The 25,343-nt window shown below is 42.7% G+C and overlaps 2 protein-coding genes across 2 annotated transcripts; one reads left to right on the top strand and one right to left on the bottom strand.

The window, feature by feature from the left end:
- Nucleotides 1-886: 886 nt before the first annotated feature.
- Nucleotides 887-20,840, bottom strand: mis18bp1 (MIS18 binding protein 1). The gene is made up of 17 exons (XM_039009158.1): nucleotides 20,797-20,840; nucleotides 19,571-20,429; nucleotides 19,322-19,456; nucleotides 18,911-19,200; nucleotides 18,635-18,708; nucleotides 18,402-18,526; nucleotides 10,671-10,761; nucleotides 8,592-8,701; nucleotides 8,265-8,431; nucleotides 7,607-7,685; nucleotides 6,445-7,486; nucleotides 6,006-6,178; nucleotides 5,409-5,548; nucleotides 3,289-3,434; nucleotides 1,957-2,044; nucleotides 1,451-1,499; nucleotides 887-1,342 (listed from the first exon to the last, which is right to left on the bottom strand). Exons 2-17 carry the CDS (start codon nucleotides 20,316-20,318, stop codon nucleotides 1,239-1,241), a joined length of 3,561 nt encoding a protein of 1,186 aa, XP_038865086.1. The 5' UTR covers nucleotides 20,319-20,429; nucleotides 20,797-20,840; the 3' UTR covers nucleotides 887-1,238.
- Nucleotides 20,841-20,880: 40 nt separating this feature from the next.
- Nucleotides 20,881-24,650, top strand: im:7136021. The gene is made up of 4 exons (XM_039008839.1): nucleotides 20,881-21,708; nucleotides 21,988-22,194; nucleotides 23,523-23,733; nucleotides 23,917-24,650. The coding sequence occupies exons 1-4, from the start codon at nucleotides 21,033-21,035 to the stop codon at nucleotides 24,119-24,121; spliced, it is 1,299 nt and encodes a 432-aa protein (XP_038864767.1). The 5' UTR covers nucleotides 20,881-21,032; the 3' UTR covers nucleotides 24,122-24,650.
- Nucleotides 24,651-25,343: the final 693 nt, after the last annotated feature.

Genomic DNA, 25,343 nt, shown 5'->3' on the forward strand with positions numbered 1-25,343 from the left:
GGTGCTTGCCTAAAACAGACAGAATTGACAGTGCTATAAAGGCCTTATATGAGAGTACATGGTAATACAACAATGATACAAGGGGATAAAAGTAGCTAAAGTTTCATCTCAGAATCTAGTTAGCTAAAGTTTCATCTTAGAATCTACTAGATTGTTTAAGTGAAGCCAGAAATGGCTTAAAATGTTTGCCATTTTAAGCATGACAACGATTTCTACCATATTGTGCAGACTCTGGCTCCAACACCAGTAGCAACAGGTCTTCCAGTTTGTCCACATTCTGCTGCCTCAAAGCAAATGTTGGCTCCAACCTCTCTGTGGGGCCAATCGTGCCTACATGAGCCCTGTCTTCTGGTGTCCTGAAAATAGATTATGTGATGAGCTGTTGCATGATGGAAATACTCTATAATTTGTAATATACCAAAATTATATGTTGTTCAGTAATATGTAAAGGTGGTATACATTTACATTTAAGTCATTTAGCAGACGCTCTTATCCAGAGCGACTTACAAATTGGGTTGTTGACAATATAATTTTGTGTGTAGAAAAAGCTCTTATTTTTCTCATTGGTTCTGCAACAATAGAATTGTTTGCTCACAAAATGTCTTGATCAGTCTGAGCTGCATATCAGGACACAGAGGTGCCATAGCTGTGGGAAGTTGGGGTACTGCAGCACCCCCTGAAAAAATCTGAATAATATATATATATTTTTAAAGAATCACAAAAGTAGTGCACTGGTCCTTTGCTAGTCCTGTACTAGCAGACCGATATAGCAGGCTGTAGCAAGGGCAAAAATGTTTTGCCCCCCCCCCCCAACCAAATAATTCTCAGCACCAAACAAATACCTCTAAAATAGTTTTGCTAACAAGTAAAAAGAAGTCCACATTTATTGGAGTCGTGCAAAGAACTAGAATTAACATTTATTGTAAAAATCCTCTGCATTCAGTGGCACAATATATAAACAAAACATTTTAAACCCATTTTAAAACAGCAGTGGGGATTGAATCACAGAACGTAATTGACAACTATACAGTGTATATGTATAACTTTTGACAATGTTACAGCATTTCATTTCCTGTTTTAAAACGTAATAATCCAAACAGGGTGTATTCATTAGTACAAACGATAGCTAAACGTTTTGCAACGAAAACTAGCGTTTCTTATTAGATAAACTCAGGTAGGTCCCTCCCCTTTTCGGCCTGCTTGGAGTCTAGTAAAGAGACCCATGGTGAATCTGCAGCTCAGTCATCATCCATAAAATAATAATCCTCTTCTTCCCCACTTTCCACTGAATGGTCCTCCTTGTCAGGGAACATTTCCCAGACCACAAAAGAATCATTCTCCGCTGAAACACAAGTAAAACATATTATTGAGTGAATAAAGTTGCCAAATTCTCAAGTTATGCAAGTGTAAAATACATCAAGACAAAATCTTAATTCAAAAGAACACTTACCGGTATTGCATCTTTTCAAAACACGTTTGGCTGATGGCGTTGGCGTGTACTAGATGGAAAATGCAGAAAAACATTGAATAAAATTCTGTATATATATATATACAAGTGGAGGCTGCGCAGGGGAGAACGGCTCATAATAATGGCTCTAACGGAGCGAATTAAATGGAAACCATGTGTTTGATATCATTCAAATCATTCCCACGAGCCCGTCCTTCCCAATTAAGGTGCCACCAACCTCCTGTGGTATATACATCCTGTTTAACAATAAGAAATCTATTGGCATATTCATATGACTGAATGACTTTAAAAAGGTCTCCTCTCCTGACTCACATTTTCCCCAGAGCACTACACTAGACAGCTGTTCCTGGCATCCTTGAGACGAGTTCATTTTCACAATGGCCCCAGAAATACAGTATATATATATATATATATATATATATGTGACTGAACCAGGCCCTTCTTTGGTCGATAAGCTCCTCAGAAATATTCCTTTCAAAACAGCCTACCTTTGAAGCGGCCCCCAATTTACACAGCTTCGCTTGGCCTTTTTTCATTCTTTTTTGAAGTTGGTAGATATACTTGTCATCGTTGTCTCTGAAAAAAATTGATGAAAAGTTTCTGATTTTACAAATGGTGAGAAAACCAACAATCATTAATTTATTTACCCATAGTATCACCTCTCTTGTAATAACAGGCTACTATGAGTGACTGATTTAAAAACAAAAACATGTCAATGAGTACATTTACATGCACACTAATAATTCAACATTAAACTGATTATGGCAGAAGGCCTTGTATGGGAAAAGTAATGTAAACACCTTATTCTACTTATCTTAAAATTGGCGAAAAGTACAAATCAAAGTGAGCATACGCAGATTGAAACATCTGGTTTTCTGAGCAATCTATCAAACTATTAGTACACGTAAACAGCTTAAATCGGCGATCCAGCAGTGTATTTGATCAGCACATGTCCCAGCGCCAGTAGCAGAAGCCTGTCTCTACACCGAGTGTACAAAACATTAATAACACCTTCCTAATATTGAGTTGCGCACCCCCCCGCCCCAATTAATCAGGGCATGGTCTCTACAAGGTGTCCAAAGCATTCCACAGGGATCCTGGCCCATATTGACTCCAATGCTTCCCACAGTCAAAGTTGGCTGGATGTCCTTGGGGTGGTGGACCATTCTTGATACACAAGGGAAACTGTTGAGCGTGAAAAACCCAGCAGCGTTGCCGTTCTTGACACAAACCGGTGCACCTGGCACCTACTACGATGCATCGTTCAAAAGCACTTATATATTTTTCTTTCCCATTCACTCTGAATGGCACATATACACAATCCATGTCTCAGTTGTCTCAAGGCTTAAACCTTCTTTGTCTCAAGGCTTAAACCTTCTTTAACCTGTCTCCTCCCCTTCATCTACACTGATTGAAGTGGATTTAACAAGTGACATCAATAAGGGATCATTGTTTTCAGCGGGTCAGTCTCATGGAAAGAGCAGGCGTTTCTAATGTTTTGTACACTCCGTGTTTATGCGCAAGTGAAGTGAGTTCGGAAAAACAAAGTACGCATCTTAGAAATAGTTTTCACATAAACGTAAAGAATCAAATAGGCTTCGCAAAAATAACATGGTCACTGTGGTAGAACGTTTATTTTGATTGGCGATTTTCTACATTTATCAAAAAGTCCCATCGGGTAGCCTGATTTCCGATGTGTCGAACCCACTACCCTGGCATTGCAAGGGCCATGCTCTACCAGATGAGCACCACCGTGTCACCACTGTGTTCACCAAGCCCATCAGGCCAAGGTCACCATGCTATACCAACTGAGCATTTACCTGTTCACAGAGCCCATCATGCCGGGGGTGATGTGGAGACACTGAGGAGTTTTCATTGATGGGAATCTTGATGAGCTGGGGGTTTGTGGGTCGTGCTCAGAGTCCATGAACACATCTTCTTTCCCATTGGGAGACACTGTGGGCAACTAATTCACAAGAGGGCACATTCAGTTCTGGCACTCCATTTCTGACTGCTACAAGATTTCTGTTAAGCTGTCGGCTGTCTTGAAATATCAATTTGGTACACAAGCAATCTATCAGCTGCTGTTAAATATACATTTTGCACATGAAAGCAACATGACAATCTTTCTCTACACTACCGGTAAAAGGTTTTATAACACCTACTTGTTCAAGGGTTTTTCTTTATTTTTTTTTAAATTTTCTACATTGTAGAATAATAGTGAAGACATCAAAACTATGAAATAACACATATGGAATCATGTAGTAACCCAAAGCGTTAAACAAATCAAAATATATTTGAGATTCTTCAAAGTAGCCACCCTTTGCCATGATGACAGCTTTGCAGACTCTTGGCATTCTCTCAACCAGCTTCATCTGGAATGCTTTTCCAACAGTCTTGAAGGAGTTCCCACATATGCTGAGCACTTGTTGGCTGCTTCATGTAGTAACCCAAAAAAAGTGTTAAACAAATCAAAATATATTTTATATTTGAGAATGAAATAGCCACCCTTTGCTTTGACAGCTTTGCACACTTGACATTCTCTCAACCAGCTTCATGAGGTAGTCACCTGGAATGCATTTAAATTAACAGGTGTGCCTTGTTAAAATTCAATTTGTGGAATTTCATTCCTTCTTAATGCGTTTGAGCCAATCAGTTTTGTTGTGACACGGTAGGGGTGGTATACAAAAGATATCCCTATTTGGTAAAAGACCAAGTCCATATTAAATCGCAAGAACAGCTCAAATAAGCTAAGAGAAACGACAGTTGATCATTACTTTAGTAAAAGACATGAAGGTCAGTCAATACGGAAAATTTCAAGAACTTTGAACATTTCTTCAAATGTAGTCTCAAAAATCATCAAGCGCAATGATGAAACTGGCTCTCGAGGACCGCCACAGGAATGGAAGACCCAGAGTTACCTCTGCTGCAGAGGATACGTTCATTAGAGTTACCAGCCTCAGAAATTGCAGGCCAAATAAATGCTTCACAGAGTTCAAGTAACGGACACATCTCATGTTCAGAGGAGACTGCGTGAATCAGGCCTTCATGGTCGAATTGCCGCCAAGAAACCATTACTAAAGGACACCAATAAGAAGAGACTTGCTTGTGCCAAGAAACATGAGCAATGGACATTAGGCCGGTGGAAATTTGTCCTTTGGTCTGATGAGTCCAAATTTGAGTTTTTGGTTCCAACCATCGTGTCTTTGTGACACGCGGTACGGATGATCTCCGCATGTGTATTTCCCACCGTAAAGCATGGAGGAGGTGGTGTTATGGTGTGGGGGTGCTTTGCGGGTGACACTGATTTATTTAGAATGAAACGCAGACTGAACCAGCATGGCTACCACAGCATTCTGCAGCGATACGCCATCCCATCTGGTTTGGGCTTAGTGGGACTATCATTTGTTTATCAACAGGACAATGACCCAACACACCTCCAGGCTGTGCAAGGGCTATTTTACCAAAAATTAGAGTGATGGAGTGCTGCATCAGATGACCGGGCCTCCACAATCCCCCGACTTTGAGATGGTTTGGGATGAGTCGGACTGCAGAGTGAAGGAAAAGCAGCCAACAAGTGCTCAGCATATGTGGGAACTCCTTCAAGACTGTTGGAAAAGCATTCCAGGTGAAGCTGGTTGAGAGAATGTCAAGAGTGTGCAAAGCTGTCATCAAGGCAAAGGCTATTTGAATCTCAAATATATTTTTATTTGTATAACACTTTTTTTGGTTACTACATGATTCCATGTGTTATTTCATAGTTTTGATGTCTTCACTATTTTTCTACAATGTGTGCAGAGACTTCTTTGAATTTTGTTGAATGTATTCTTTGACCTCCAGCACCACATAATGTGCATATAAGCAATATTTTCCAAAAGAACTTCAATAAACGACAACATTGCTGAGTGGTTGAAATGGTGCACCCCAGGCGGAAACACACCTTCACCCGCTTGTTCTGCATGGGCGAGCTGTTGAAGATGTCATCGTGGTCGTCTTTGGGCATGTGGTCCAGGAGGTTTCGCACCTGCTGCTTCCGCTTCAGTGTGCCCTTCCTTGCGGTTATCCGGGGTGGTTCCACCACTACAGTTCAAATATAATATAATGACATTGTCACAGCGGGGACTGTGAAGCAACAAACATAGGCACATGCATACAAACACAAAATAACATACACACGGATTTTGTGTTGTAGATATGTGGTAGTAGAATAGGGGCTTGAAAACACACACTTAATGTGTTTGTAAAATCTGTTGTGAATGTATTGTAATGTTTTAAAATTGTATAACTGCCTTAATTATGCTGGACCCCAGGAAGAGTGGGGATCCGTAATAAATACAAATACATACATTCTCTGTAATTCTTATTGAATGGACAGATTGTATAGATTGTGATTTAACATTTAAAAATAAATGTGTAAATCACAGAAGCTAAGCAGGGGTTGTCATGGTTATAGCTGGGATGGGAAACCTACACTAATACACATCAAGATGCCTTGATTGATTTATTAAGGATAAAAATGGTAGACAAGGTAACTTACATGGCTCCCTCTTCTGCAGAACTTCTCTTTTCTTGGTGGCCTTGGAAGGTGCCAAGAAAGTGGGGGCCTGGACATTGTACTGCTTCTGGCAGTCCTCAGCTGAACGGCTGCCCACCTCCATGGCAACGTTCACCCAGAAGTCAGAACTGTGTTTAGGAAGTGACGTCACAGCCCTGAAAGCCAAACGTACACACAGGAAGTTGACATACACGTTTCTGTATAAACAAGGCACGTTGCACACATTTTAAACATGCTAGCTAATTTCAAACTTTTCTTCAACATTGTACATTATAAAAGGAGACTATTGTTTAACCAGAGTTGAGTACATACTTTCAGTTGAGTACATACTTTCTCGTCTACTATATTATAGTCATTTGGCTGCTTTACTGCCATATGTTTGTACATAATACCACTATGTAGATAACTGTAGCAAACTTACTCATGTAGTCTCAACAGTTCTGCCTCTGTCCACTGATCTCCATTTTCTTCCTTTTCTCTCTGCTGAACCCTGAGGAACTTGCTGCCCTTTCCTCTCAGTGTCCGTGGGCCGTCCCTTTTACTCAATTTCCTCTCACAGTCGTCCTGGGAAGTCGACGAACCACCCGATGCTGTCTGAGAATCTTCCGGAACCCTTCCACGTGTCATCGTACGCCGTGGCTTTATGGGTCCCGTTTTGACTGCCTTGGGCTTTATCTTCTGTGTGAAGTCGTCATCAGACTGGGACTCTCCGGCAGTACTATGACCATTGTACTGAGCGTTCCTATTCCGCGTCAGCCTCTGTGGGTTGGTCTTGGTGGGTGCAGGTTTTCCCGTATCTTTCCTCGCCATCACAATGTCATCCCGGATTTTCGCTGGGAGCATCTGACGATGGACCCTCGTCTTTGGAAAATCAAGCACTCTCGGAGGGTCTACTTTTTCTGAACGCTTGACTTGTTTCCCTGGTAACAGCTCTGAGGATGTATTGGCGTTGTCCGAGTCGTCATTGCGCTGTTTGTTAGCGCCCTGGAGATAGCGATGTGGAGGGGTCGGGGATTGTGGGGCACGGTCTGCGTACGTGGCCGGCGCTGTGGCACTCCAAGATCTTTGGCCGGTCTTCCTGGGCCATCCCTGGAGCTTGGGAGAGAGGATCACTTCAGACTTGGACCTCTGAGATGCTGGGCTGACCCTCTTGGGCCTGCCTGCACCCTTGGTGGAGGGGTTCTCAGGCTTAGACCACTGAGAGTTTGGACTGGCTTTCTTGGGTCTTCCTCGGTTCCTGTGAGAGGGTTTTTCCAAAGACATGGACTTGTGAGGCTCTGGGCTGGCTTTCTTGGGCCTTTTGGGGACCCTGGAAAGGGCGTTGTCTTCAGCCTTACACCACCGAGACTCGAGGGCCCTGTGAGGGGAGCTCTCCTCTGGCTTCGACCTCGAAGGCCTGTGATAAGCCTTCACCTTTCTCAGAGGCATGGTCTCCTCTTCACTAGTGTCACCTCGCAGCCGCTCTGTAGAACACAACATAACACTGTCAAATACAATGTAGTCCCCATCTTTGTTGCAGCTGGAATATGAGGATAAATGCATTCCTAAGGCTTATGTATAAATATATATATTTTTAAACATACCTTTCGTTGGAGGTAAGAAAACCTTGGCCGGTTTTGGTGATCCGTCTAACAGTACTCTGGCTACAGGTGTGCTGACTTGCTGAGAAAGTAGGGAAATGGCATATCAATGAATTATTTTACAAGGTAAGTTGACTGAGAACACATTCTCATGTACAGCAACGACATGGAGAATAGTTACAGGGGAGAGGAGGGGAGGTGAATTAACCAATTGGAAGCTGGGGATGATTAGGTGACCGTGATGGTATGAGGGCCAGATTGGGAATTTAACCAGGACACCGGGGTTAACACCCCTGCTTTTACACTAAGTGCCAGGACACCTGTTTAATGTCCCATCCGAAAGACGGCACCCTACACAGGGCAATGTCCCCAATCACTGCCCTGGGGCATTGGGATTTTTTTTTTTAGACCAGAGGAAAGAGTGCCTCCTACTGGCCCTCATCCAGGAACCGACCAGGACCAACCTGATTACACCCAGCTGTTCCACGTGTTGAATGTATTCCACAACTAGAACACCTGATTCAACTAATGAAGGGGCTTGGTGATTAGTGGACTCAGGTGTGTTAGAACAGCAATACATGGAATAGGTGGAATGGCTGGGGATACGGTGCTCTACAACAGAAGACTAATTGAAGCAAAAGACCATGGAACAGCAGCTTACAGAGTAAAGCATAGACGAATTGTCATAACCCGCATGAATGGTGACGTTCATGTCGCAATCCAAGATGACTCTGGCCCCTTTCCAGTACTCCAGAGGGGTTTTGATAAGGCGGCCACTCCGGGAAACATTAGCACTGCTCACCGCACCGGTGGCACTGCAACGAGTAGCTGCAGGACAAGGAAGATTAAACATTAACAGGAAGATTAAAGAAACAGGAAGAAAGTCTCTACAGAGAAATACCAATGAATCGAATCTTGATGAAAACAACAGACATGTACTACCAGTATAAATACAGTGAGCATTTGTGATGCCAACTTTTGGACTCACGTCTCTTAGTGGCATTTGGCTTTTGGGATGTGTTGTCCTGTGTCTTGGTGGAGAGGTGGTTTTGGTTCCGGGGTGTTATCAGGCCCTTGCTCCCCTTTTTACCTTCTGAACTGCATTTGAAGACCCAACAGAAAGACTGGATGTTAACAGATATGACTACAGTGTTAAACCTGAGTAGCCCGAAGGGAGAAGATTTGCTTTTAAAATAAAATGGAGAACAAGCTATGAAAGAAAAGGAGCTTTCAAATTAAATTAAATGTATTTGTCACATGCGCCGAATACAACAGGTGTAGACCTTCCCGTGAAATGCTTCCTTACAAGCCCTTAAACAATGTAGAGTTTTTTTTTTTAAGTATGAAAAATGTGCTAAATAAACTAAAAGGAAAAATAGTAACACAATAAAATAACAATAACAAGGCTATACACAAGGGGTACCAGTACTGAGTCAATGTGCGGGGGCACCGGTTAGTCGAGGTAATATGTACATGTAGGTCGAGCTAATATGACTATGCATAGTAGCAGCAGAGTATGAAGAGTGTGAAGGAATGTGAATGTGTGTGTCCATGTGTGTGTTGAAGTATCAGTGAGTGTGTGTGGTTAGAATCCAGTGAGTGTGTGTGGTTAGAATCCAGTGAGTGTGTGTGGTTAGAATCCAGTGAGTGTGTGTGGTTAGAATCCAGTGAGTGTGTGTGGTTAGAATCCAGTGAGTGTGTGGTTAGAATCCAGTGAGTGTGTGTGGTTAGAATCCAGTGAGTGTGTGTGGTTAGAATCCAGTGAGGGTGTGTGGTTAGAATCCAGTGAGTGTGTGTGGTTAGAATCCAGTGAGTGTGTGTGGTTAGAATCCAGTGAGTGTGTGTGGTTAGAATCCAGTGAGTGTGTGTGGTTAGAATCCAGTGAGTGTGTGTGGTTAGAATCCAGTGAGTGTGTGTGGTTAGAATCCAGTGAGTGTACATTGAGCCTGTGCAAAAAATAATAAAATAAGGGGGTCAATGTAAATAGCCATCAAATAGCCATTTGATGAACTGTTCAGCAGTCTTATGGCTTGGGGGTAGAAGCTGTTCAGGATCCTGTTGGTCCCAGACTTGACGCTCTGGTACCGCTTGCCGTGCGGTAGCAGAGGGAACAGTGTATGACTTGGGTGGCTGGATTTTGACAATTTTGCCGAGCAGTTGCCATCCCAGGCTGTGATGCAACCAGTCAGGATGTTCAATGGTTCAGCTGTAGAACCTTTTGAGAATCTGAGGTCCCATGACAAATCTTTTCAGCCTCCTGAGAGGGAAATAGGCATTGCCATGCCCTCTTCACGACTGTTGGTGTGTTTGGACCATGATAGGACCTTAGTGATGTGGACACTAAGGAACTTGAAGCTCCCGTGGTAAGGGTAGGTAACAACACATCGGTCCTCCGTTTCCTGTAGTCCACGATCAGCTCCTTTGTCTTGCTAATATCTTTTGGTGCGGTATCTGAATTTGAGTGGGTCCATGGTCTCTGGGATGGTGTTGAGGTGAGCCATGACAAGTCTTTCAAAGCATTTCATGGCTACAGGTGTGAGTGCTACGGGGCGATAGTCATTTAGACAGGTTACCTTGGCGTTCCTGGGCACAGGGACTATGGTTGTCTGCTTGAAACATATAGGTTTTAAAGACTGGCTCAGGGAGAGCTTAAAAATTGTCAGTGCATGCTCGGAGTACACATCCTGGTAATCCGTCTGGTCCTGGGGCTTTGTGAATGTTGACATGTTTAAAGGTCTTACTACATGCTCTGAGTACACATCCTGGTAATCTGTCTGGTCCTGGGATTTGTGAATGTTGACCTATTTAATGGTCTTACTCACAGTTTTGGTGCAGGTACAGCTGACTAGCGCAAAAATAATAGTGGATACAGTTGAAAACAATATCATAAGTAACTTACCTATCCCCCCCCCCCATCATTAGCCATTTGTATAAAGCGTCTCAGAGGAGGAGTGTTGATCTAGGATCAGTTTTACCTTTTCGGTCACAGGGGGACCAGATCCTAGATCGGCACTTGTCCTCTGAGACGCTTGATACAAACGGCCCGGAACACAGTGACACAACTTACCCTTTCGGCTCTGACAAAAAGCGCTCAAGGTATTTCTTCCAATCCTTTGGAAAGCCAAAGAGAAACTTATTCAACAGCCATTTTGGAAGTTCTGGTCAAGGAGAAAGGCACAAAAAACAAGAAAGCATTTATGCAGATTGACAGTTCTCATTTTCGGGTTCATTGAAAATGAAACCTCGTTTAAAGTATCTCTTTCTGAAACAGGCAATACAGAGTTGGTTACAATTAAAATGTAATCACCCAGAAAATACTAATATTATGGTTGAACTCAAATGTAGTGTTTGATGAAAGACCTGTATTTATGGAAAATATGCTTGAGAAGGATACTTAGTTTTTAAATTAAAATTGTAAATTGGAATGGTAGAGTTATGTCTTACATGGAGTTATCGGAAATGTTTGGGAGGGTCTGCTCAATCCAAGATTACAACCATTTGGTTACAGCACTACCCCAAAAATGGAGGAGGCAAGTGGCAGGGGGAGGAAGCAGGGAACAGGTCTGTCTGTACAATATAAAGGATCAAAACTGGCTGAGGAATAAAAATACCATAAATAGAAAGTATACCAGTTTCCTTTGAGGATCAGGATGTTTACAGCTGCGCCACACTGATTGAAAAAAAATAGATTTTTGATATACCGATTCCATGGCACAGTGTGTACAGTGCCTAAAGAAAGTATTCATACCCCTCGACTTTTTCAAAAGGGGTAAAAAGTAGGAGCAAAACAAACATGGCCAACAATGTAATGATCTAATAAACTGGTTCAAACAGGAGTCACTGTCAGTCTGTCCTCAGAATTCACTACAACGCTCTGCTGTGTAGCCTAGACGATCACCTTGCAAAAAATCTGTGCATAATGGAAATTCTCTTGGGATCCTGGAGACCATGTGTACAGTTGAAGTCAGAAGTTTACATACACTTAGGATGGAGTCATTAAAACTCATATAGTTTTGGCAAGTCGGTTAGGACATCTACTTTGTGCATGACAAGTAATTCTTCCAACAATTGTTTACAGACAGATTATTTCACTGTATCACAATTCCAGTGGGTGTGAAGTTTACATACACTAAGTTGACTGTGCCTTTAAACAGCTTGTAAAATTCCAGAAAATTATGACATGGCTTTAGAAGCTTCTGATAGGCTAATTGACATCATTTGAGTCAATTGGAGGTGTACCTGTGGATGTATTTCAAGGCCTACCATCAAACTCAGTGCCTCTTTGCTTGACATCATGGGAAAATCAAAAGAAATCAGCCAAGACTGCAGAAAAAAAATGTAGACCTCCACAAGTCTGGTTCATCCTTGGGATCAATTTCCAAACGCCTGAAGGTATTTAGTACGTAAGTATAAACACCATGGGACCACGCAGCCATCATACCGCTCAGGAAGGAGACGCGTTCGTCTCCTAGAGATGAACGTACTATGGTGCGAAAAGTGCAAATCAATCCCAGAACAACAGCAAAGGACCTTGTGAAGATACTGGAGGAAACAGGTACAAAAGTATCTATATCCACAGTAAAACTAGTCCTATATCGACGTAACCTGTAAGGCCGCTCAGCAAGGAAGAAGCCACTGCTCCAAAACCGCCATAGTACGGTTTGCAACTGCACATGGGGACAAAGATCGTACTTTTTGGGGAAATATCCTCTTGTCTGATGAAACAAAAATAGAACCGTTTGGCCATAATGACCATCAATATGTTTGGAGGAAAAACCGGGATGCTTGCAAGCTGAAGAACACCATCCCAACCGTGAAGCATGGGGGTGGCAGCATCATGTTGTGGGGGTGCTTTGCTGCAGGAGAGACTGGTGCACTTCACAAAATAGATGGCATCATGGAGGAAAATTATGTGGATATATTGAAGCAACATCAGTCAGGAAGTTAAAGCTTGGTCGCAAATGGGTCTTCCAAATGGACAATGACCCCAAGCATACTTCCAAAGTTGTGGCAAAACGGCTTAAGGACAACAAAGTCAAGGTATTGGAGTGGCCATCACAAAGCCCTGACCTCAATCCTACAGAAAATTTGTGGGAAGAACTTAAAAAGCGTGTGTGACCAAGGAGGCCTACAAACCTGACTCAGTTACACCAGCTCTGCCAGGAGGAATGGGCCACAATTCACCCAACTTATTGTGGAAGGCTACCCGAAACATTTGACCCAAGTTTAAATTGTTTAAAGGCAATGCTACCAAATACTAATTGAGTGTATGTAAACTTCTGACCCACTGGGAATGTGATGATATAAATAAAAGCTGAAATATATCATTCTCTCTACTATTATTCTGACATTTCACATTCTTTAAATAAAGTGGTGTTCCTAACTGACCTAAGACAGGACATTTTTACTCTGAATAAATGTCAGGAATTGTGAAAAACGGAGATTAAATGTATTTGGCTAAGGTGTATGTAAACTTCTGACTTTAACTGTATGTGTCCCATGTCAAACTGCTCTCCAGATTCACTTAAACACCACTATAAACCTATAGCAGACCACTCGATTGAGTACCTTAACCTGTAGGCTAATCTTACGTTACAGCGGTCAAGTGAAAGTACCTATCCAACCGCTGCAGGAGGAACGAACAAGGGTTTTACACAAGTGACTGTGGGAGAAGGCAACTCAAGGACCACTCCTGCATGCGCAAACCAGCTAATCTGAGACGCTGTTTGAATATATTCATGGATGGATTCTCCCGTTCCTGAAATAGTCATTGGTCTAAATATAAGCCTATTAGATAAATGATGATAGGCTATAAAGAAATAAATCACTGATCTGACTTAACTTGGTTGGTAGCCAAGCCTAATATCTCCTTTCACTATCCATCTATCAGTGATGTCTTCAAGGATGCATATCCCAAAACAGGGGCATCGTCTCCGTTCTAGGCTATTTGTCTCTGCTATACCACTAATTTAGGCTACCACTGGTTCACCTTATAGGAGGCTAGTGGCTAGACCAGTTGCCTGTTAGTCATTTTATTAGTCATAATCATTTCATGATTATAACCCGACTCGGGCGGGGCTTTACCCAAACCCCTGCCCCGTGCGTATGGAAAGTGCATGACTGGGGTTTGGGTGCAGCCCTTGAGCCCGACGGCGACGCACCAATCCTTCTCTACACAATCCGTGACCTACATTAACAAGATAATAAATCACAGGCCTCTAACACTGCTTCATTGGAGGTGGAGCCTATATAAAAACACCATGCCATTACGCACACATTTATAAGTTAACCTTTCGTTGTCCTAGCAGTTACTCTCTCAAATACACTATGCACGGTGTTGGCATATGCAGGGGATTGAGGATAACATTGTAGCGAATTCGAAGGGCACATAACACTGATACACTTAACTCCATGTCTCTTTGCAGTCTGACAACGCACCATGGCTGTTAGAACGGTATTGCTTTGGGGATACAGTGTATGTGTGTGACACCTGTTTGAACAAGTGTATTAGACCCCACCAACCACATACATACAAAAGCAACCTGTCTCTACCTCATCCGTGTGGTTCCTCCTCCTGAAAATAATCAGTGGTACAACCTCTTCCAGGTCCTAATAGTCCTACCTCTAATAATATGGTTATTTTGTGCTAGAAGAGAAAGTAAAGCCAATTCTAAAGTATAGTTTCACCAGGTCATCTAACTGCAGGCATTTCAAATGGTGGCACACACAGCAACAGGGAGCCAGGGAGGCATACAGTTAACCAAATCCCCTACTTTAATCTTGAAATATAACTCCGACTTTATTCTTAAAATGTTGATCTATGGCAAGACTTAAAAATGGCTGTCTAGCAATGGTCAACAACCAACTTGCCAGAGCTTGAAGAATTTGGAAAAATAAAATATTGTACAATCCAGATGTGCAAAGCTCTTAGAGACTTACCCAAAAAGCTGTAATCGTTGCCAAAAGTGAAACATGTTTTCACTTTGTCACTATGGGGTATTGTGTGTAGATGAGTAAAAAAAAAAAAAACTTGATTTAATCCATTTTGAATTGAGACTAATGCAACAACGGGCTCCCAGGTGGCACAGCGATCTAAGGCACTGCATCTCAGTGCTAGAGGCATCACTACAGTCCCTGGTTCGATTCCAGGCTGAGTCACATCCGGACGTGATTGGGAGTCCCATAGGGCGGCGCACAATTGGCCCAGCGTCGTCCATCATTGTGAATAAGAATTTGTTCTTAACTGACTTGCCTTGTTAAATAAATAAAATAAAAATTTATTTTTACATTTGGTAAAAGTCAAGGGGGTATGAATACTGTATCTGCTGATATATAAAACGACGCAAGATTTCACACTATGCTTTTCAACTCAAATACAAACATCGCAGCTCTGCAGATTTTGTTGTGAGGATACAGAATCAATAGACCATTTGTTCTGGTATTGCCCTCAGGTAGCCTGCTTCTGGTCTCAGGTTCAGGAATGGCTGAAAAAGCATTACATTAATATAAAAATTAACCCTCGAAATAGCTTTGTTAGGAGATTTGGAGAGACTGGTCAGTAAATCGATAATATATTAATACTCTTAGCAAAAGTATTTATCTTCAATTTAGAATCAGCGGATTATATTCGATTAGATAGATTCGAATTAGGGACTATGTATAAAAAGTGCTGTAATTTCTAAACGGTTCACCCGAGACGGACAAAAATGTACCTCAAATGAAAGCTGACAGTCTGCACTTTAACTTCTTAGTCATTGTGTCATTTCAAATCCAAAGAGCTGGAGTACAGAGCCAAAACAACAACACGTGTCACTGTCCCAATACTTTTGGAGCTCACTGTATTGTCCCCCTCCGAACCACCATCACCACCCAAACAAACTACCCACCTGATGTGCCAACCACCAGTAAAAGAGAGAGAAATAGGCAAGAACAACAAAATAACAATATAAAACAAAAGCCATCAAAGATCAATCAAATTAAAACAGCAAGGCTAACTGTGTGTGCCACTATTTTTACATGTGTGTGTGTGAGCGCTTCCGTGGCATCAGCATATGGGGCATCGACACAAAATACCCCAAACAGGCATTGGATGTAACACCCTTCCTTTTTAGTGACATCATTTTTTTAATGTTTATTTTTGATTGTAATTTTATCCCTCGGCTCATCCCACCTATTTCTTCTGGACACCATTTTAGGATTTCAACACCTCATCTTTCATCGATGATGGAACATTTCTGGGGATCTTTCACTTCAGCTCATGAACCATGGGAGCAACAATTTACATATTGTTTATATTTTTGTTCAGTTTACAATAAAAGTGACTCCAAAATGACACAATATATTATTTACCATTAATTTCTATTGGGCACAAAATAATCTGAAACACAACCAAAACAAACAGCAAATGCATCCAACAAGTTTGTAGAGTCACAAGCTTGATGTAATTGCCTGATAGGAATATGGGACCAAATACTAAACTTTTGACTACTTTAATACACATAAGTGAATTTGTCCCAATACTTTTGGTCTCCTAAAACTAGGAGACTATGTACAAAAATGGCTATAATTTCTAAATGGTTCATCCAATATGGATGAGAATACCCCAAAATGAAAGCTGAGCTTGCACATTAACCTCATAGTCATGATCTCATTTCAAATCCAAAGTGCCGGAGTACAGAACCAAAAAAAAAAAAAGTGTCACTGTCCCAATATTTCTGGAGTCTCACTGTCCCAATATTTCTGGAGTCTCACTTTCCCAATATTTCTGGAGTCTCACTGTTCCAATATTTCTGGAGTCTCACTGTCCCAATATTTCTGGAGTCTCATTTTCCCAATATTTCTGGAGTCTCACTTTCCCAATATTTCTGGAGTCTCCTTTTCCCGATATTTCTGAAGTGTCACTGTCCCAATATTTCTGGAGTCTCACTTTCCCAATATTTCTGGAGTCTCACTGTCCCAATATTTCTGGAGTCTCACTGTCCCAATATTTCTGGAGTCTCATTTTCCCAATATTTCTGGAGTCTCACTTTCCCAATATTTCTGGAGTCTCACTTTCCCAATATTTCTGGAGTCTCCTTTTCCCGATATTTCTGGAGTCTCACTGTCCCAATATTTCTGGAGTCTCACTTTCCCAATATTTCTGGAGTCTCACTTTCCCAATATTTCTGGAGTCTCACTGTCCCAATATTTCTGGAGTCTCACTGTCCCAATATTTCTGGAGTCTCACTGTCCCAATATTTCTGGAGTCTCATTTTCCCAATATTTCTGGAGTCTCACTTTCCCAATATTTCTGGAGTCTCCTTTTCCCGATATTTCTGAAGTCTCACTTTCCCGATATTTCTGGAGTCTCACTTTCCCGATATTTCTGGAGTCTCACTTTCCCAATATTTCTGGAGTCTCACTTTCCCAATATTTCTGGTCTCATTTTCCCAATATTTCTGGAGTCTCATTTTCCCAATATTTCTGGAGTCTCACTTTCCCAATATTTCTGGAGTCTCACTTTCCCAATATTTCTGGAGTCTCACTTTCCCAATATATCTGGAGTCTCACTGTCCCAATATATCTGGAGTCTCACTGTCCCAATATTTCTGGAGTCTCACTGTCCCAATATTTCTGGAGTCTCATTTTCCCAATATTTCTGGAGTCTCACTTTCCCAATATTTCTGGAGTCTCACTTTCCCAATATTTCTGGAGTCTCCTTTTCCCGATATTTCTGAAGTCTCACTTTCCCGATATTTCTGGAGTCTCACTTTCCCAATATTTCTGGAGTCTCACTTTCCCAATATTTCTGGAGTCTCATTTTCCCAATATTTCTGGAGTCTCACTTTCCCAATATATCTGGAGTCTCACTGTCCCAATATTTCTGGAGTCTCACTGTCCCAATATTTCTGGAGTCTCATTTTCCCAATATTTCTGGAGTCTCACTTTCCCAATATTTCTGGAGTCTCACTTTCCCAATATTTCTGGAGTCTCCTTTTCCCGATATTTCTGAAGTCTCACTTTCCCGATATTTCTGGAGTCTCACTTTCCCAATATTTCTGGAGTCTCACTTTCCCAATATTTCTGGAGTCTCATTTTCCCAATATTTCTGGAGTCTCACTGTCCCAATATTTCTGGAGTCTCATTTTCCCAATATTTCTGGAGTCTCACTTTCCCAATATTTCTGGAGTCTCACTTTCCCAATATTTCTGGAGTCTCCTTTTCCCGATATTTCTGAAGTCTCACTTTCCCGATATTTCTGGAGTCTCACTTTCCCAATATTTCTGGAGTCTCACTTTCCCAATATTTCTGGAGTCTCATTTTCCCAATATTTCTGGAGTCTCATTTTCCCAATATTTCTGGAGTCTCATTTTCCCAATATTTCTGGAGTTTCATTTTCCCAATATTTCTGGAGTCTCATTTTCCCAATATTTCTGGAGTCTCACTGTCCCAATATTTCTGGAGTCTCACTGTCCCAATATTTCTGGAGTCTCACTTTCCCAATATTTCTGGAGTCTCACTTTCCCAATATTTCTGGAGTCTCACTTTCCCAATATTTCTGGAGTCTCACTTTCCCAATATTTCTGGAGTCTTCTCATTTTCCCAATATTTCTGGAGTCTTCTCATTTTCCCAATATTTCTGGAGTCTCACTTTCCCAATATTTCTGGAGTCTCACTTTCCCAATATTTCTGGAGTCTCACTTTCCCAATATTTCTGGAGTCTTCTCATTTTCCCAATATTTCTGGAGTCTCACTTTCCCAATATTTCTGGAGTCTCACTTTCCCAATATTCCAAAATGGCGGATTATTTCTGACTTACCAGTTCCGCTGAAATCCGGGGTCATCTTTCCCACCAGGACGTAAATGTTGCCAGAAGTAGTCTTCAGGTGTTTTGTTGAGATTCGCTTTGCAATAAGGTTGCTGTGCCAGGGCATCTTGTTGTCCCTTGGTGGAAAGCATAGAGGCATACTAAGTAAGTGAATCAATGTTTGCTTTTACAAAAATAATGTGTTAGTGAACTTCATATGATTCCGAGAAACAAATTCTACTTACTCACGGACACCATCCACATAAAACATGTCGTTCCTACTCTTCAGGAGCCAGTGTCTAAGGTGAATCCCTGTAACCTATCAAGCAATAGACATTAAATAGTTATATAGGTAGATATCTATGGTTATGCAAGTCCTGATAGAAAACTTAAGTGCCATACAAGAAAACATTACCTCCCAGCAAAAATACAAAGCTAAAAGCAATGAACTCAGAGGAAACAGCATCAGTCATCAGCCTACAAATCCAAAGGAAGCAGCATCATCAAAACCATCTACTTACATTGGATCCAGTGGACTCTGCTATGTGCTTGGCTTGGAATACAGCCTCCTGCTTCTTGGGGATGGATATCTTCGGTGAGACCTGCAGGAGGGGGTCGTGCACCAGGTCTGGGAAGGGCCTGGGGGGAGGCTTGTCACGGTAAACCTCACACTGACTGAGGCCGGCATCTGGCCTCGATGGAATGCTGGTCTCTGATAGACCAGTGGGCACACTACAGGTCACGTTCACACTGGTGTCCTCTCCGGTGCCCCCGGCGGGTTGTGCAGGGGTCGACACGCTGCGCTCACATCCTGTAAAGAGGTTGATATTTTGTTTGTTGAGTCGACATCACAGGTTGATAACAGTTCACTTATGGTGCTTGAGTCATTAGAATCAGAATAACAGTCCCTACTCTACATTTCTAGCTGTCACCTTTCATGGGATCCTGCAGGCTGCTCACTTGATAGCCGTCTTGTTGGTCCCTTTTTAGTCTTCTCTCTTTCAGAAGAGCAAACGTTTTTGCTCTAGAATCCAGGCATGGCAGTCTATCCAAAACAACTTCGGACCCTGGGCAGAAAACAGAAACAAATCATTTTACTTCTCAAAGTCATAAATTAAAGTATTCTGACAACCAAGCAACCTTGATTGACACAATAATTTAGGATAATTGAAACAACTTACTTAAAACTGATTCATCGTGTACAATGTTGTGTGCCCCAAATTCCAATTTTTCCATTGAATTCAACCTTTTCACTGGTGTAGTTATGTTGGTTGTCTGGGAGGCATGTTTGAAGTCTTTGAGGGGTGCTGGTTGTTGGGTGTCATTTGAGCTGAGCAGAGTGTGCGGGTATGACAAAGCTTTCCTTTGGGACTTTGTTGAGAAAGCATCCAGAGCTGGGCCTTGCTTTTGTGCATTTATGTTGGTTGGCTTGAACGCACTACTACCCATGTCTTTCAACGGTGACTGTCGTTGAAGGTCTTGTGGGTGGACCATAAAGTGTGAATGTGTCAAACCCTTGCTTGGCGATTGAAAAGGTGAAAGGGTCAGAGCCTCTGCCTCATAAGTGAATTCAAGGTCCTCGGTTTCCTTTTGTTCATAGTTCACCCAATGCTGATGTCGTTTTCTAGGCGAGCTTATTACTCCACCATGTTCTTCTTGGATTCGCTTTTCTCTGACATGTTTTTCTCTCACGGGGTTAGGCGTTTTGGTCTTCTCGTTCTCAACCGGTATTATCTCTGCCTGTACTCTAGCTTTCATCCTCGCAAATACCTTGGCTGGGCTTTCAACGGGTTCCCTGGATATCAGCTCGCTTGTCCCAAAAGCCTTCAATGCAGGGAAAATAATTCGGTCTCTACCAACTGGATCTTCTTCATGAAAATAAGTTGCTTCTCTGTTGTGTCTTGACGGAGTAAACATGTTTTTCACCATCGGTTTTTTACGATATGTAGAGGAATGTCAACTGGAGCCACTGAAGTAAACTAGCTAACTATATGCAACCACGATCTGATCATTTCAAAATGGTCCATTGATTGCTGGTTTCTATGGGGGGGAAACAGAAGATAATTATTTATTTGCTGGAATCTGGTTATACTAGGCTAGCTGGCTGCTATAGCTTACATCGTAGTGTCGTTGAATTACGAGGTAGTAACAAAGTGACCAGCAGCTAGTTTACCCAGCAAGCTACTAACTAGCTAGCTAACGTTAGCTAAAAACTGAAAGCCTACGACTAGATAACCAGCTAACAACGTTAGCCAGCTTGCTGCTAAAATGACATATGCCGTTTCAAAGGTAAATTATTTGGTTGGCGCTTACTCCGGATTTACTCAATATGTATTCTATATTACATACTATTTGTGAATGTATGCATTGATTATAAACTGTAAAATCGCTAACTAACGTTACTCACCGCAGAGATCCATAATTTGAACTTCCCTCGAATGTCCTGTGATTGGACGGCGATTTCAAATGCGTCACTTCCGCAAACAACTTCCGTTCACCGAGATGGCCTTAGAACGTGCTGCCAAAAAGAAAAACAAAATGTGCGCATATAGTTGTATAATGTAGTGGGATGTTTACTGTTAAACGATTTTTCCTGCGAATGCCTGCAGGAAAGAAGAACAACATTGAAGCAATTGCTTAGATATGGCATTTCGTACGGTTGGAGATGCACAACTACCTTCGGAGGTATGGGTCCACGTGTTTGGATATCTGTCAACGACAGACAAACTAAACATTAGATCATGCTGCAAATATTTCAAAAAGATGGTTGACCACTGGTCCCTTTGGAAAGGCAACACAGTGGTGCTTAAAAAGCTGTGTGCCTACACCTCGCAGTTCTGGACAACTCTTCGCCGCAGGAAAATCAGCTCAGTTGTTGTACAGAAGGCAAGTTTGAAAGAATGGAAACAGCTTGCCCTATCACTCCCTTGGCTCACCACAATAGCCGTGGAGCATTGTTTCGACGTGAAAGCCTTTGAAATTCTCAAGCAATTTCATAACTTGAAGAGGCTGGCTATTCGCAGGTGTCGCTATGGCCAGGGACTGTCTGATGCAATTGTGCCTCTGCAGCAAGTGACTCATTTTAGTGTGTGCGAGATGCACTGTGCTCCAAGATCAGATATTATTAGTGCTGTCTCAAAGCTCTCCCATCTGACGTCTCTACTCTATCACGAAGGCAATCATCCTATCCCAAGACAGATATTCCACCTAATGCTTAACCGCTTGCCACATCTGAAGCATCTGTCTTTGAAAATGGGAACACAACATGGCTCTCTCCCAGATGATTATTTTAATATTTCTAAAACAAATGGCTTTCCAGGTGAGGCACTTTGCAAAGTTACAACGCAAGACAACAGCTTTTGATTGTACAGTACCTGAGTTTCTTTTTACTACTCATACAAAACATTGGTGAAACAGTGAATGATTAGCTAAGCATAGCCTACCACATGGTTTTCACAAGCTGATTAGGCTACTCCATAGGCCTATGTTCTAGCTAGTGTGTGAAGTCCATGTTGATATATGGTTACATGTCTGTACTAGCCTATATCATCATACATTTTAAGTTATTAAATTCAGCAATGACAAAATCTGTCTTTAGAAGATCCGCAGGTCGGCCAACCTGGCTTGACCAGTCTGGAGCTTCTTGACTACATGGACCCCACCTTACCTGAAGAGGCGCTGAAGTGCCTCCCCTCCCTGCAGAGTCTAGCTGTGGACTACAGAGACAGGGATGTGGATCCCAGCAGGTGCCACCTGAAAACATGGCTGAGGGAACTCCCTCAACTGGCAATTCTCAACATTGCAAGTATGTGATTCGCCAGCTGCCAAACTAGCATTTTCCATGTCATGCACTGTTGGTGGGGTTACACAGTTGGTGGGGTTACGAGGCAGCAGTATGGAGTCTGACAGTTGGTGTGGCTACGAGTTTGACAGTTTGTGGGGTTACAGGGCAGCAGTATGGAGTCTTGACAGTTGGTGGGGCTACGAGTCGGACAGTTGGTGGGGCTACGGGGCAGCAGTATGGAGTCTTGACAGTTGGTGGGGCTACGAGTCGGACAGTTGGTGGGGCTACGAGTCGGACAGTTGATGGGGTTACAGGGCAGCAATATGGAGTCTGACAGTTGGTGGGGCTACGAGTCTGACAGTTGGTGGGGCTACGAGTCGGACAGTTGGTGGGGCTACGAGTCGGACAGTTGGTGGGGTTACGAGGCAGCACTATGGAGTCTTGACAGTTGGTGGGGCTACGAGTCGGACAGTTGGTGGGGCTACGAGTCGGACAGTTGGTGGGGTTACGGGGCAGCAGTATGGAGTCTTGACAGTTGGTGGGGCTACGAGTCGGACAGTTGGTGGGGTTACAGGGCAGCAATATGGAGTCTGACAGTTGGTGGGGCTACGAGTCAGACAGTTGGTGGGGCTACGAGTCAGACAGTTGGTGGGGCTACGAGTCAGACAGTTGGTGGGGCTACGAGTCAGACAGTTGGTGGGGCTACGAGTCTGACAGTTGGTGGGGTTACGAGTCTGACAGTTGGTGGGGCTACGAGTCGGACAGTTGGTGGGGTTACGAGGCAGCAGTATGGAGTCTTGACAGTTGGTGGGGCTACGAGTCTTGACAGTTGGTGGGGCTACGAGTCTGACAGTTGGTGGGGCTACGAGTCTGACAGTTGGTGGGGCTACGAGTCTGACAGTTGGTGGGGCTACGAGTCTGACAGTTGGTGGGGTTATGAGTCTGACAGTTGGTGGGGTTATGAGTCTGACAGTTGGTGGGGTTACGAGTCTGACAGTTGGTGGGGTTACGAGTCTGACAGTTGGTGGGGTTATGAGTCTGACAGTTGGTGGGGTTACGAGTCTGACAGTTGGTGGGGTTACGGGGCAGCAGTATGGAGTCTGACAGTTGGTGGGGTTACGGGGCAGCAGTATGGAGTCTGACAGTTGGTGGGGTTACGGGGCAGCAGTATGGAGTCTGACAGTTGGTGGGGTTACGGGGCAGCAGTATGGAGTCTGACAGTTGGTGGGGTTACGGGGCAGCAGTATGGAGTCTGACAGTTGGTGGGGTTACGGGGCAGCAGTATGGAGTCCTGACTGTCCTGTGGCTACATTTGGAGATGTTTGACTGTCCTATGTTTTGTTTTCCAGAAGGCCATCCCGTCAGTGCTTATGCTCACTCCATTCCCAACACAGTGACCAGTTTAACTCTGCAGCAGGTGATGGTGGAGCAGATGGACATGAAGGCTCTAGGGAAACAGGCTTCAGGCCTCTTGTATCTGCACTTTGATCCATGCAGCTATAACAGCAGCATCGGAGAGATCACCAAACTATTCCCCCAGCTCATGACCCTTAAAATGCGGTGAGATATTAACATCTGACTTCTGTGTTGTGGTATGAACCCAGATGTAGTAATAAGTTACTGGTGAACTCCTAATTAAGTGTCTACATGTTAAGTGACTAATGTGCACATTTTCCAAAGGTTTGACTCATTAATCTAAGCCAAGCAGATATACTGACATACTTTTCTATTCCACTCTTTCAGACACTATAATGTACCAGAGAGGGAGTTCTTGAGCCTCCAACAGTTGAAGCATTTGGAGCAGTTGGAGATCCTTGATGCACACAGTCTTAGTCCGCACCTTCTGCAGCTGATCCGCAAGCTGCAGGTCCTGACCAACCACAGAACCCAAATCATCCATTCTCTGGGCCCGAGAGATCCCACAACCTGCTACTGTACTCACTACTAACATTACGACTAAGAGGAAGTGAACACTGGTAGACTGTTCACCATGTTTTCAACAGCACATGTTTAACATTTGAAATTATACAAAACTGCTTGCTCATCATTTGAGGTACGTTTGCGATGCCAACTTGGCTGATGCAAAATAAGGAAACAGCTGAAATTATGAGGACGTTTGGTAAGTCAATACTTCTGAGGTCAGTAGTCAGACTCTTTGTATAGAGCAAAACAACAAACAGTTCATAACACAGGAACAGCCATTTTATGCCATACTTTTTGTTTGAATCTGTTGTGTACCCTTGATTGGGTTAAACAGAATAAATGATTGTGTACAAAAACAACTTTTTTTGATAAATACAATTAGCTTATCAGTTTTATGATTGATTAAAGAAACATGTTACAGTTGAAATACTGAAAGCTCTCTCTTGTTGAACACAACTACTATTGAATTGATGTGTTGAGTCTCCAGTGATTGTTACCTCATGCCGTCTTCTACTGTGTTGCCTCAAGAGGGCAGTAAACACATGGCAAAGAGTCGGTCTGTCAATAACTTCCTGTTGCCTGTTGGAGCACTGTGCATTGCTAACTTTGTGATGGTCCAGAGAGTTGCATTTCAAAAGCTGCATACCCCTCCACATATCCTACCTGTGTTGAATTGAATTAGGAAGTGCCTTGACAAGTGAAATGAAGAACAAATGTATGCACACTTCTCATTTCGATACCTTTGTTGTCACCCACAGATGTGTAGTTTATCGGGTAGTTCACCCTCCCACAACGTGCCATTGTGATCAGAAGTTGGGACGTATTTACCTGTAGCGTGCACTCGTCATTCTGACTATTTGGTCATAAAGGACTGACGCTCTTTTAGAATGCAATGTTGCTCTCAGGCTGTTTAGAATCATCGTATAACACTAATGTTTACCACTTAGCAAATGGTGCATACATCTTTAGTATGTGTCTGTGATCCCTGTAGGAATTCAACCCATAACCTTGAATTGCACCTACAATCTTGTCTGAAATGTGTAGTTCCACTCAGTTTGATAGAAGGAAACAAGCACCGTGCTGTTAAATGCAAACTCAGAAGATGAACGCCCTCTTCAGATGGGCTTCTACTCTCTCCACGTCTTTGTTAAAAAAAAGTTCAAAGTTCATTGTAAAGGTTAGTTAGTTTTTGTTTCACAGGGGTTGAATGTAATGTGGCACAATCCCCTCTGAGTTTCACGGTTTAT

The sequence above is a fragment of the Salvelinus namaycush genome, chromosome 15 (genome assembly GCF_016432855.1).
Source record: "Salvelinus namaycush isolate Seneca chromosome 15, SaNama_1.0, whole genome shotgun sequence".
Taxonomy (NCBI): domain Eukaryota; kingdom Metazoa; phylum Chordata; class Actinopteri; order Salmoniformes; family Salmonidae; genus Salvelinus; species Salvelinus namaycush.